At 33.7% G+C, this 15472-nt stretch overlaps 1 protein-coding gene across 3 annotated transcripts in view; it reads right to left on the minus strand.

Annotated features, from left to right (window-relative positions):
* LOC114326950 (uncharacterized) overlaps window positions 1-15472 on the minus strand; it is a 308181-nt gene that overhangs the window by 43226 nt on the left and 249483 nt on the right. For all 3 annotated transcript variants that reach the window (XM_050658485.1, XM_028275433.2, XM_050658477.1), the window contains 3 exons: window positions 13067-13441; window positions 8055-8248; window positions 4982-5133 (listed from right to left, as the gene is read on the minus strand). In XM_050658485.1, coding sequence (XP_050514442.1) covers window positions 4982-5133; window positions 8055-8248; window positions 13067-13441 — 721 coding nt within the window. The remainder of the gene's footprint in view (window positions 1-4981; window positions 5134-8054; window positions 8249-13066; window positions 13442-15472) is intronic.

The following is a 15472-nucleotide window of genomic DNA, read 5'->3' on the forward strand; positions in this document are numbered from 1 at the left end:
CCTTATTCATTAACAATATCGCTGTAATAATATTGTTACTAGACAGGTAAACTGTCACTGTATACCGGGTGTACGAATCAAACCGTGTTTTTTTCTCAAACTACGCATCACCATGTGGACTATTCGAGCATTTATAAAATACTGAAATTAAAACCCAACTATAGCCTCAGGTTTTCGTAACATTTTGTTTTTAGGTTCATTCGCTTATGTTGAATAATAAAAAAGTTGGCACTTTAACAACTGGCCATGTTCGTTATCAGTACAGGGTGTTTCTAAATAAGTGCTACAAACTTTAAGGGGTAATTTTACATGAGAAAATAATGACAGTTTACTTTATAATCATATGTCCGCAAACGCTTCGTATCATATTGTCATGCGTATCAAAATCATATTTTCAGCACATTGTTCTCCCTCAACTTAAAAATCCAATCCGTGCGCATCTTCTTCTTTTGTTTTCTGGTACAGAAACCACAAAATATTTAATCCTTCGTACCAAATATCTCCCATTCGAGAGTCACTTCTTGCAGCTGTGGACACTCTTCCTGGTGGTTTCGGTGGGATTTTATATGTTATTAGATACACTTGGCTAATTGCCCGTGTAAATTCCCAATTGGCTAATGGTACGACCAGATTTCCTATACATCTTCCATGCATTTTTAACGTTCGCGTCCACTAGGTATGTAAAAATAGCCCAATACCATTTTTTTGGAACGGATTCCAATTCGATAGCAAGAAAAATCGCTAATAACAAGATAATAACCATCAAATCAGTGCCACCCGTATTATTGTATTTTGAAATAATATTTTTGGCCTCGGAACAACAATGTTTTTTTATCCTGTCTAGTTGGTGTAGTGGATCTAAGTGGTTTCTTCTACGATCGTGTCTTCAGCAGTGCTTTCGATTCTAGTATCATTCGAAAAACAATTTCCGCGCCCGAAGACAGCTGGTTACGATTTCGACTATCAATAAATCCTGCGTCATCTTCATCTGCCGAATCTTCGTCTGTCAAAATGTTAGTATCTGGAGATTCTATGTAAACGGCAGAAACATGGTTATTACTTTCGTCTTCCTCGAAAGCTATATCAAGATCTTCTTTCAAAGAAATTCCTCTAAAAATAAGAAAAGTAAAAAAGAATAGTGAAAACAACATATCCGGTAAACGGCCTAGCGGTTCCATTTGGGAACACTCATATTTTTGGCCTAATTACGAAAAAACCAAAAAATGAAATATCATAAAAACCGGTACAAGGTATTTATTAAGGTTTGAAGAAAATCTTTTGAAAATAAAAACGAGGATCCTAGTGCAAAAAGTAATAAATAAATTACTTACACGAAACGAATGTCCATATTTTGCCACAAACAAAACCAGCCGTAAATTTAAAAATTTATTACACTGGAAAATAGACATAAAACTAAATTTGAATTGCTCATTAAAGAAGATGTAACCTTGAACTACAAATGGGCCGAATCTCTCTCCGAAATTTTACCTAACAATATGGTAAATAGACTCCGATGCGTACGCAATTTGTTGGCTCCATATGGTACCCGTAGGCGTTAATGGGTTAAGATATGAAAATCAAATTTGGTGGGTTTTAAGACGTAGTCATTGCACATTTTTTGACATACAATTAAGAATTTTATATTCACCATTGGCGTGCATACGGGTAATACGATCGGTCATAATACCCGTTTGCGCGCCAATGGTGAATATTAAATTCTTAATTGTATGTCAAAAAATATTCAATAACTACGTCTTAAAACGCAACAAATTTGATTTGCATATCTCAACTGGTTTTAAAGCAATAAATAAATCGTCAGTTTGTAAAAAAAATGAACATCCCGTATCTCGGAAACGCAGCGTTTGCGGACATATGATTATAAAGCAAACTGTCATTATTTTCTCGTGTAAAATTACCCCTTAAAGTTTGTCGCACTTATTTAGAAACACCCTGTACTGATAACGAACATGGCCAGTTGTTAAAGTGCCAACTTTTTTATTATTCAACATAAGCGAATGAATCTAAAAACAAAATGTTAAGAAAACCTGAGGCTATAGTTAAGTTTTAATTTCAGTATTTTATAAATGCTAGAATAGTTCACAGGGTGATGCGAACTTTGAGAAAAAAAACACTGTTTGATTCGTACACCCAGTATACAATGACAGTTTACCTGTCTAGCAACAATATTATTACAGCGACATTGTTAATAAATAAGGCTATAACATGGTAAAAAAATCACTTAAATCGGACAACAGGTTTAGGAAATTCGAGACATCAAAAATGACCAAATTTTCAGTGGATCGATTTTTTTGCACCCGAATGTATGTAGTCCGCATATGCAAATCATATTATGATTTGTATATGCGTACTTTCCCTTCCACCCTCACATCTTTATTTCTCTAAATGACATACCTCAGACATCCTGACACGTAATAGTCCTGTCGCCAGGGGGGGTACAACGGCCTCCTTAATTCAGATGGACTTACCCAAGTTTTTTTTATATATTTTGACCCGTAGAATACGAATTTTTTGGGTAACAGTTGATCCGGATGTCGATAAGATTGTTATAGACAAAGAACTTGAGGAATTACATAACAGTGATTTCTCGCAAAACAAAACATATTTTTGTATTTTTTGGGTCATTATAAGCAAAAAATATTCCTACAAGTTTTTTCGTAGAATGCATAGTTTTCGAGATAACCGCGGTTGAACTTTCAAAAAATCGAAAAATTGCAATTTTTGAACCCGAATAACTTTTGATTAAAAAATAAAGTAGCAATTCTGCTTACCGCATTTGAAAGTTTAAGTCAAATTATATCGGTTTTGATTATTTGCATTGCTACAAATTAATTTTTTTATTGTTAAACTAATCTATAAACACATAGGTTTCCCGTGCCTAATACATGCGTTTTAACGCATGCTACGTAGAAATTGCCTCGCTTGCACTTGTAGCTACTCTACCTACTCGTTCGATTTTAAATGAGAAATCATAGAAAACATCACTCACATACTAGGTGTTTACTACAGTTTACAGCTTTCTTTAACAATAAAATAATAAATTTTTAGCAATGCAAATAATCAAAACCGATATAATTTGACTTCAACTTTCAAATGCGGTAAGCAGAATTGCTACTTTATTTTTTAATCAAAAGTTATTCGGGTTTAAAATTTACAATTTTTCGATTTTTTGAAAGTTCAACCGCGGTTATCTCGAAAACTATGCATTCTACGAAAAAACTTGTAGTAATATTTTTTGCTTAAAATGACCCAAAAAATACAAAAAGATGTTTTGTTTTGCGAGAAATCGCTGTTATGTAATTCCTCAAGTTCTTTGTCTATAACAATCTTATCGACATCCGGATCAACTGTTACCCAAAAAATTCGTATTCTGCGGGTCAAAATATATAAAAAAAACTTGAGTAAGTCCATCTGAATTAAGGAGGCCGTTGTACCCCCCCTGGCGACAGGACTATAATTGGCTTTATTTGCTTGTTTTGTTAATTGACTCCCAGATCTTCGAATCTCGAGCCTTGTTCAATTAGTTCGTTATTAATTACTATTTTGCATCTTATGAGTTCCCTCGACACTACCAGTAGACAAGGTGGAAACGGCGGGTTCGTTGGGAAAAATATTCCCATGAGATATTTTTGCATAATCACATTCGTGAGACATCCCAGAATAGGGTTCAAGAAGTCGCCCACGAGAAAAGTGGGCCAATTTTTTTTTAACAATTTTTTTTAATCAAATTGCAAAATCAATATCTTTGGCCCGTACTAATTTGTTTAAGGTTTTTTGGACCATTCTGGACAAAAAAGGTCTCTTGTAATTTTTCCCTAAAGTTGATCTTTTTCGAGTTATAAGCAAGTTAAAATTTGAAAAACGCGAAAATGGCTATTTTTAAGACTTAATAACTGGGTCAAAAATTATTATTTTGAAAGTCAGAAAGTGACTAAATCAAAGTTTAAATTCGCCGTTACATGGTCCTGAAGAAATCTGTGTCATTAATTTACTACTAAGCTGTTATTTTTAATTAATAACAATGAGTGGTTACATCGTATTGACGCTGCTGTAAATGTGAGTGCGAGTAAGATGCACAATTGGACTGCTGGAATGGCTTCTCTCTCGCACTGAGCGTTTACAGCCCCGCACACGTGCATGGCGCGTATTATTATTACTTAAAAATAACAGCTTAGTAATAAAATAATGACAAAAATTTCTTCAGGATCTTGTAGGGGGGGCTTTAAACTTTAATTTAGTCCTATACTGACTTTCATAATAATAGCTTTTAACCGAGTTATTAAGCCTTGAAAATCGCCATTTTTCGTTTTTTTCAATTTTAAATTGCTAATAAGTCGAAAACGATCAATTTTAGAGAAAAATTATAAGAGACCTTTTTTGTCCAGAATGGTCCAAAAAATTTAAAAAAAATTGTTCGGGCCAAAAATATTGATTCTTGCAATTTGATTAAAAAAAATTGTTGAAAAAAAATTGGCCCACTTTTCACGTGGGCGACTTCTTGAACCTTATTCTGGGATGTCTCACGAATGTGATTATGCAAAAAAATTTCATGGGAATATTTTTCCCTTCGAACCCGCCGTTTTCGCCTTGTCTACAGGGATTTGGTCTTAGGTGTTGATATTTTCATGCTGTAGTTCTTCGCCACTGTATTGAAAGTCTGTGCCATTCGCTGTAGGTTATCCTCGTTATCGGAGATTGAGATTGCGTCGTCAGCATAACTAGAGGATTTTTATTTGTTTTTTTATATCCTATTCCTATACTTTTAATGTCATCTATGATTTTTTCCATTACTAAATTAAAAAGCAATGGTCTCAAGCTATCACCTTGTCAGATTCCCGAGTTGATTTCTACTTCCGATGTTTGTTCATTCTCGACTTTTATTCTGGGTTTGTTCTTCGTATTATTATTAAATCTTTAAAAAGTTTTATTTTTCATATACACTTCATTAGTGCGCACTACTTACCTCGGGGATGTTGTACCAGAAACGTCTTCAATCAAACTTTCTTCTGGTATCGGAGATAGCGGAGTGTTATAGACGTTATATCGTAAAAATACTTCGTTTCGCTCTAACGTATCCCATTCATCTTCTTCCTTAACTTTGTCCGTGTTATTTCCCTAAAAAATATTTATATAATAATTAGATTTACAGAAAAATCCTAGTACTGAAATATAGGTACACTAAAATATTAAATTGTGAAATTATAAGTAAAGATTATTAAAACTTAATACATTTCATACATGAACTTAAATTGATACCAATTTAAGTTCAGGTGATTTTTTTAGACTCCATCGTAGTCAAAACGGATCGAGCTAGATTCATAATAACTTTTTCCACTCTTATCTTATTACTTATCCTGTATACCTTATCATATGCAATAGGGATGCCGACTGTATTCAAATATTAATATAATTTTCCCGCAAAACAATACTTTTGATTGAAAACCTTAACATACAATATATTTCTTCATTTTTAAGAAAATTAATTTTTATTTAATATTTAAAATGTAATATTAAAGTCACGTGACAATGGACACAAATCAAATTTAATATCATTTAAGAATTCGCCGTAAAACGAAATCAAAAGACGTAGTCTATTTCAGTTCGTTCAGAGAGCACCAAGTTAAAAAACTTAACGGTGATCCCACAGAAATGAAAGAGCCATGTGCAATAACGCCAAATCAGATAGCCCACCAACTGCTTCTGAATGGCAAAGCAAACAATCTTTGCAAAACGCCAAGTTTATAAGAACTCAAGAACAGGAAAGAACTCTCTTGCGAAACCCATTTACCATCGAAGAGCTCAAAAATGGTATGGACTATATGAAGAATGGAAAATCACCTGGGGTGGACGAAATCCTAACAGAGCAGATAAAACACTTCGGACAAAAAACAAGACAATGGGTGCTCGATCTATTTAACATATGTCGCTCTACCTACCAGATTCCAAAACTTTGGTGTAAATCAAAAGTAGTAGCCCTTCTGAAACTTGGGAAAGACCCTGAACTACAGAGTAGCTACCGTCCAATATCTCTCCTATGCCATTTGTATAAGTTGTATGAACGCCTCATTTTGAACCGCATCCAGGAAAAATTAGATGCAAAACTAATCCCACAACAAGCAGGCTTCAGGCCAGGTAAATCATAGTGCTGAACCTAACAGAGTACATAGAGGAGGGATTTGAGTAGAAAGATATAGTGGGAGTGGCCTTGATAGATCTCACAGCGGCCTATGATACGATAAACCACAGAACCTTGCTAACTAAGATCTATAACACTGTGCTTGACTATGGCCTGGTAAATATCATTAGATCACTGTTATGTAATAGACGCTTCTATGTTGTGCTAAATGGAAAGAAGAGCAGATGGAGAACCCAAAAAAATGGCCTACCTCAAGGAAGCGTTCTAGCGCCATCCCTATTTAACATCTACATCAATGACCAGCCAATGCACCCCCAGACTTACGAGTTTTGTTTACGCTGACGACCTTGGTATCGCCATAAAAGGGAAAACACTCACACAAGTAGAGTCGACAATGGAAGAGGCTTTAAACATGATGTCAACTTACTACAAACAAAACTCATTAAAGCCAAACCCTACTAAAACCCAAGTATGTGCATTCCATCTCAACAACCATCTGGCGCATGTAAAACTGAATGTTTCTTGGGAGGGACAACGCTTGGAGCATACCGATAGGCCCAAATATCTTGGAGTGATACTAGACCGGTCACTAACGTATAAATTCCACTGTCGGAGCACAAGACAAAAGGTTTCTACGAGAAACAACCTTCTCCGGAAACTTGCAGGAAGCAAGTGGGGTGCAAACCCCCTGGTCTTAAAGTCAACAGCTGAGGCTTTATGTTTCTCAACAGGGAAATATGCTTGCACGGCGTTAAGTGAAACATGTAGAATAATTACCGGTTGTATGAAGCCTACCCCTCTGCCCCTACTGTACCGGGCAGCTGGATTCGCATAACCAGACGACCGTAGATGCGCCTCACAATATGTGGAGAAGTTCAGGCAAACTTTCGATGAAAGGCACCAATTATACGGGTTTGACGAACCGCCAGGAACCAGCCGACTTAAATCAAGGAAAAGGTTTATGAGAAATGTCAGCGTCGAACCACCCGAACTGTTCCCCCTACATCCAGAACGACCTAATGGAACGAACCTGGACTGGAGAACCTGGCGGACACTCAACCGAATACGCACAGGTGTTGCCCCTGTAAAACAGAACCTTATTAAATGGGGCATCAAGACAGATAACGACGCACTTTGTGAATGTGGGGAAATACAGAGCGTGGAGCATCTGAGAGTATGCAGACTTTGCCCATCATAGTGCACCCTCGATGATTTATGGCTCGCAAATACAAAGGATATAGACGTAGCCCAATACTGGGCAGAAAAACTGTAGTCAGATCCAGACACGAAAAAGTAAGTAAGAGAGCACCATAAACACCCTCACTAGTTTTACTCTCATTAGAGATGAGATCATCAGAGAGTGTATCCCTAGAGATAGCTTTCAGAGATAGCCATATATACACTTCCTGATGATCTCTAATGAGAGTGAAACTAGTAAGGGTGTTCATGGCGCTCTCTGAACGAACTGAAATATAATACGGCTTTTGATTTCGTTTTACGGCGAATTCTTCTGTATTAGTTTTATTCCTGAGTATCGAGACTAAGTTTTCGTTGGAATTTTGCCACGCTGAATAGACAGGAAGTAAGGTGCAAATTATAGACCTTCCCATGTTTTCTCTCATTCAGCATTCGTTTGGTTTGCAAGTAATAGAAACCACGAAGACGTATCCAGAAACTTGGTCTCATTAGAGGTTTTATTTCTCCGGAAATATAACTTCGAATCGAATTGTTAATATTATTTGTTCATCAACATCATCGCTGTCAAATACTACATATATAAAAGCATGCTACTACTTAGTCAGTACAATCAACAAGTACTTTAATGGTTAAAAAAACAAGGAGTTGGCTTCAAGTAAATTTATCAAAAATTAATAAGAAGAGAAGATATTAAAATTGTTACCTGTGCGTGAGGTAATTTAGTCAGTAATTCGTTTCGAATTGCGGACATTATCTCATCATCAATACCGAAACCTACATAGGTATCTGTACTTGGAGACTGAACCTGAATCTCTCCACTTAAGTCACCAGCTGGTTGAGGATGAAGGAACCATCCACCTCCGTTTTCAAAGCTTCCTTCATTGAGATCCGTTAAACCTGAAAAATAATATAGTTATTAGCAATATGTAATTTTATTGAGTAGATTCAGCTCGGTTGTCGTTGCAATTATTTGAGATTGGAGTAGTTTTAAGGCCTTCAAGAATGAAATTGTTTGAATGGAGTAACGGAGATCACTGGCAGAAAAGCGAAACCTGGGAAGATCCTCAACACTGAAAACGTTTATTTTCGATACTTCCACAAAAATTATTATAACTATGTGACTACAGCTGTTTCGGCAGAGTGCCTTTCTCAAGTGATTTAGTTTACTATGTGTTTGCATTTTAAAGTCTTTAACTGAAGAGGTTGAGCTGTTTGTCTCGAGTTGGTCATTCAGAATTATATCGGTATTTTTCAATTTATTAATTTCCATAGATTCTAATGAAGATAGCTTAAGGCCTTTATTTTGAATATGAAGAATTTGAAACTGTTCATTAAAAGAATGATTATGGTCTAGAAGGTGAAGTGCGTATGTAGAATCTGTTTTTCTGTTGTTGAAAGCCCTTTTGTGTTCTGCTATCCGTTTGTCAAAGGTTCTGCCAGTTTGACCGATGTAAGTTTTCGGACAGTCACCACAAGTCAGTTTGTAAACACCACTCCGTAGTTGCTTTCTCTTTCGGCTCTTATTATTTTTAATATATTTGCTTAAGTTGTTGTTAGTTCTGAAAGCTGAAATTAATAAATTGAAAAATACAGATATAATTCTGAATGACCAACTCGAGACAAACAGCTCCCCACTCCTCAACCTGTTCAGTTAAAGACTTTAAAATGCAAACACATAGTAAACTAAATCACTTGAGAAAGGCACTCTGCCGAAACAGCTGTAGTCACATAGTTACAATAAATTTTGTGGAAGTACATATAGAAAACGACGTTTTCAGTGTTTTATTGTTTGATAAAATGAACTTCCATCAAGTAACGGTCGAATCCATCAATTATCTAATAATAATTGTGACTAATTGGAGAGCAGACTTTAAAATGCAAACACATAGTAAACTAAATCACTTGAGAAAGACACTGTGCCGAAACAGCTGTAGTCACATAGTTACAATAAATTTTGTGGAAGTACATATAGAAAACGACGTTTTCAGTGTTTTATTGTTCGATAAAATGAACTTCCATCAAGTAACGGTCGAATCCATCAATTATCTAATAATAATTGTGACTAATTGGAGAGCAGAGGCGCAGAACTGAAACAGATAGAAATGTCTGCGGAGGCCTATCGAGAAATTATTTTTTAGTCTATTTTAAAAATGATTGCTAATTTTTTAAAATAAATATTTAGATTCATGTTTTAATTTAAAAATTATTAAAACATTCATTGTGTGGACGCGGCTTGTAACGTGTCATTGTAGTGGGGGGAAGAGGCAATATTTTACTTCTGCGTTATAATTCACATACCGCTCAAAGCACGAAAAGTATATTAGGACAGTCATGAGAGACATAATTTCTTGTGAAAGTAGGATTGCACGGAGGCTCGGTGCTTAGTTTTTATTTATTCTCATTAGCGTTGGATCTGATAACAGCGAAACTACTCCAACACGATGGGCAGACCAAGTGAAGACTGTGGTGAAAAAATCCCTATATGAAGCCCTATAGTATGGCACAGGATCACAAACAATGAAGACAAGTTAACAATATTTACAGTGTCATCACGCTCCGTCAAAGGCTCAAGGAATGAGGAGGGAGTGTCATAAAAAAACAAGACATTAGAATCCTAAATAGAATGAATAAATTCACCACGGAAATTAAGCAAAAAACTCAAAAAGTTTTTATTTGGAATAAAATGTAAAGATAGTCCAATAAATATACAGCATGTCCCTGTAAGTTGTATCCATATGGAAAACTTTTTTATTATTAATTTTACGAAAAAAGTTATTCTTTATAAAAAGTTCTGCATAGTCCAAAACCTAAGATTCAACCATCAAATATCAAATTTTATGAATATTATACGAGGTATGTCAAAAAGTTTGAATTTCACTCAAGAGTAAAGTAGCTTTATTTTTCACAATATTCAATTCATTTACAATATTGCTATTATAAAAAGTTGTTTGGAATTAAAAATTATATTTTCATATGCAATTACATCCTTCTAATTAAAAAAAATTTTTTTTGAAAAATTATGGATAACTCAGTTATGTCAATTCTTATAATTCTTTTATTATTAATTTTACGAAAAAAAGTGATTCTTAATAAAAAGTTCTGCATGGTTTAAAACTTAAATAAAATACAACCATCTTATGTCAAATTTTATGCATTTTATACGAGGTATGTCAAAAAATATGAATTTCGCTCAAGATTAAAATACCTTCAATTTTCACAATATCGAAAATTGTTATTATGAAAAGTTATTTAGAATTAAAAACTATGTTTCAGTATGTAATTACATCCTTCTAATTGAATTATTCTGTACTTTACTTTTGATCTAAATTTATCTTTTTTGACATACCTCGTATAAAATTGATAAAATTTGATATAAGATGGTTGTATTATAGGTTTTAGACCACGCAGAACTTTTTATTAGGAATCACTTTTTTAGTAAAATTAATAATAAAAGAGCTTCAGAATTGAAATAACTGAAAATAATAGTTATCCATAATTTTTCAACTTTTTTTTTAATTAGAACGATGTAATAGCATATTAGAATATAGTTTTTAATTCCAAACAACTTTTCATAATAGCAATTTTCAATATTGTGAAAAATAAAGCTACTTTACTCTCGAGTGAAATTCAAACTTTTTGACATACCTCGTATAATATTCATAAAGTTTGATATCTGATGGTTGAATTTTAGGTTTTGGACCATGCAGAGCTTTTTATGAAGAATAATTTTTTTTGGTAAAATATCATAATAAAAAAGTTTTCCATATAGATACAACCTACAGGGACATACTGTACCGGGTGTCCCAATAAGAATGGCTCTCGGCCATATCTCAGGAACGGTTTATAGTAGAGCTTTGAAATAAAAAATTTTATAACAAAAGTTGCCTCAGGAAAAGCCTGGAAATTATTTTCATAATTGTGGGTCCACCGCTAGAGGGCGTAATTGAATATCAAAAATAAAAAAATCTAAATTTTACAAAATTTTCCTAATGAAGGGGCACTGGAAATCCGATTATTGTATTCTTCATCAAATTCTGCGCATATTTGATTTAACAAGTTTAACTCTACCTTTGCAAATAAGAGGTGGGGGTGAGTGGGAACCTTGTTATGAAAAAATGGCTGTAAGTCCGGTTCTGCTAAATCAAATTTTGAAAACTGGGTCTTGTTGAAGACAGATCTTTTTCTTCAATGTAAGCGTGATAATTTTGAACCATCCTAATAAGTAATAAGCCAGCTGGGAGGCGTTATTTAATTTTTTTCAGAAATCTAGTTTTCTTTGGAAAATATTAAATACAAGTATGCATTTTTAATCATACTTTATAAAATTAGATTAAATTAGCAATAGAATAGCGAAAACCGCATGTCGATACCTTTTGTCTATCTCAAGATATCTCGAGAAACGTGTAAATTTTATACATAACTGTTACTATCACCGGTAAACTAAGTTAATGAAAAGTAGTGTGCTGTGGAAAAAAACAAAATAACATTTTCCAGATGTCAACGTATAAAAATATAATTAATTAAAACAACAATATAAAGAGAAACAATACTATTAAAATTAAATATAACACAGAACAAAAAGAACTATTTAGTGACGACCTAAATATTCAAATTGTTGCCCATCATACACTACTCTAGAATACATTATCCAGAGAATACTAAACGCCATTCAAAGCATATCGAGAGCAGAAATTGAGACTGCTGTTCAATCTACTCTTGAAAGAGTAAATGTTTGCAACGAAAATGATGGGCAAAAATTTGACCGTTTATGTCATCACTAAATAGTTGTTTTTATTTCTTTGTAATAGGGCTTTTCAACGCTTCTCATTTGTTTCGAGCCTCTGTCATATGCCGTATAATCCGTGTATAATATTAATATACGAGATATGAACGAGGCTCGAAACAAATGAGAAGCGTTGAAAAGACCTAATATACGTTGACAGCTGGAAAATGTTTCTTTGTTGTTTCCATAGCACACTACTTTTAATGAATTATTTCGTTTACCGGTGACAGTAACAGTTATGTTTTTAAATTTACACGTTTTGTAAGATATCTCGAGATAGAAAAAAGGTATTAACATGCGGTTTTCGCTATTCTGTTGCTAATTTTGTCTAATTTTGTAATATGGTATTAAAAATGCATGTTTGTATTTAATATTTTCCGAGGAACACTAGATTTCTGAAAAAAATTAAATAACGCCTTCTAGCTGGCATATTACTCAGTAATTTGGTTCGAAATCATAACTTTTACATTGACGAAAAAGATCTGTCTTCAACAAGACCAAGTTTGCAAAATTTGATTAAGCAGAACCATACTCACAGCCAGTTTTTCATAACAAGGTTCCCACTCACCCCCACCTCTTATTTCCAAAGGTAGACCTAAACTTGTCAAATCAAATATGCGTAGAATTTTATGAAGAATACGACGATCGGATTTCCAGTGCCCCTTCATTAGGAAAATTTTGTAAAATTTAGATTTTTTAATTTTTGATATTCAATTACGCCCTCTAGCGGTGGTCCCACGATTATGAAAATAATTTCCAGGCTTTTCCTGAGGCAACTTTTGTTATAAAATTTTTTATTTCAAAGCTCTAATATAAACGGTTCCTGAGATATGGCCGAGAGCCATTCTTATTGGGACACCCGGTATAATAAAACACTACATATACAGTTTTTTTACCTGATTAATGATTATATACTCGAGAAATATATTTACCTTCTAAAGTAGGCTCTTTAAGATTGTTTTCATTCAGTGTGTAAGTAGAATTTAGCAAATTATCTTCTTTACTGTAAGTAGAATTCAATGCTCTAACTCTTGTGTCGATATCACCCACACATCCTCCATTCTCTTCAGTTCGAAAATCTTTAGAAGTACCAGGTTTCGCAGTATAATGTGTACTATCTTTTGCACCATTCTTAGCCTCATCGCGAACTTTTTTGTTAGCATCGTCGACATTATCACATGTTTTGTAGACTCCCTCGCTTTCGATGAATATTAAACTTTGAGGTTCCGAAGAAAACTCGTCGAATTGGGTGTCGGAATGTAAATTGGAATAATCCGAAGTAGGTGTAAAGAAATTGCTCCAAACTTCTACAAAATATCAAGAAAGTTAAAGATTATACAAAAAATACCCAAAAATGTTCAAAGTAATTTATGACATTGATAATCTTTTCCTCAGACATCTTTCAGTGCGTCACAGTTTTTCGATTTCTTTATAACGCATTAAATTGTATGTGACAGAAAAAAAGACACGTCCGTGATTACAGACATTTATAACATTTATTCTAGTTGTCGATAGATGGTGCTATAATCGAAAAAAAATTATTTACGAATTATATAATATATCTACGAATATAATCTATACAATTTATAAGACTTTATAAATAAAAAAAATACATTTTATAAATGCAATAAACACAATTGATTTGTTTTTATGCCAAATTGCACATAAAATGTGAGAACTGTCAGATTTAACTAAATGTCATGTTATAATATTATAAATGTGTATTATCACGGATTTACGTTTTTTCTATCATTTGTTACGCACTGAAAAATGCCTATGAAAAGGACCATATATTATTATTTTTTTATTGAATCATTAATATTACCTTATTCTTAAATCTTGCTCAAAAGTAAAAACTTACCATAATTTGCACAAATGTGCCATCATTTTAAACGTATTTTTAAACAAAACTTCTAAACAACTTTTCCCAAAAATGGCCTTTTTTATGATTTGTTCTATACGCTGTGAGCTTCGCTGGTGTCGCTCCTAGCGGTTACTAATTCAACTTTTACTGGTAATTTTTAAATTTATTATTTAATTGTTATCGCTTAATATTTACACCGCAAAAAAAATTAAATTGTAATCGATTTTTTTAAGATTTTTCTAATCATTTTGACGTTCTATTGATAAAATATCAATTTCTTACTTCGGATACTTTGACAATAATCGTGTAGATGGCGCTAAGATTATAATAGATTATTTATAATTAGATATTACGGAACATTAAAAAAACTTAAATTCAGTATTTAAAACGTCAGTATATTTAAGGTAAAAATATATACCACAGCTTTGACCAACTAATATTGTTTATAATTAATGTTTTTAATTTTAATTTTAAATTAATCACTTTGACATTTATGTCAAATTTCCGGTAAACGTTTACAAACTTGTCACTACTGGCGTTCGCGAATTTGTAAATATCCCCTCTACGTACGAGCTCACAGCGTATAAGTGTATCTTTATATACAGTTGAGTCCGCGAATCTTTACCCGTGCGTCATCATTTAAAGCATACGAAATAAGTCGATGATAAGTCGGAAATTGAAATTTACTAAACGCAACAGCAAGTCACTTACTGTCACTTGCTGTTGCGTTTAGTAAATTTCAATTTCCGACTTATCATCGACTTATTTCGTATACTTTAAATGATGACGCACGGGTAAAGATTCCCGGACTCAACTGTATTAAACGTTCTCTATATACCCCAGTATATATAACAAATATAACATTTGTTTTTAATACTGCGATTATACCATTGATTGAAATTATACAAGAAATAGACAAAACAAGTATGGCAACATTGTGACTCTTCAGATGACAAATAAGTTCAATGTTATTCGAATTTGCAGTGTTGCCGGTGCAAATTGTTCTCGTATACGTATAACATTTCAAAGGACGTTCAAAAATACACATTCACGTTCGTATACGCAATTTTTCATTCGAGTTAACTCGTATGCGAAAGTATTCGATTGAATTCGAAAATACGACCCCTGGTCTTCTCCAGACTCTAAAACGTCCACCAACGTGATTTAAAAGAAATCTGGAGTCGTCAGTAAACATCACGTTACTCCATTGTGCCATGGTCAAATTCATGTGTTATGCAAAAAAGTGTCTAGCCCTACGAAGTGCAGTGGTCAAAGGAGGGACCCTAGCTGGCCTGCATGTATTCAACGTTGTTCGTCAAGCCGATTACGTATAATTTGAGTATTTACTCTTGCACCTGTAGCTTCTACCAACTCATTTTATAATAGGCGAGCGGCAGCAACCCCTAAAATTACGTTATACCGGCCACGAAAATCACCTTTAAGGTGAATGGCCAATTTTGGTGATTCTTTATGT

Source organism: Diabrotica virgifera, chromosome 1 (assembly GCF_917563875.1).
Source record: "Diabrotica virgifera virgifera chromosome 1, PGI_DIABVI_V3a".
Classification (NCBI taxonomy): domain Eukaryota; kingdom Metazoa; phylum Arthropoda; class Insecta; order Coleoptera; family Chrysomelidae; genus Diabrotica; species Diabrotica virgifera.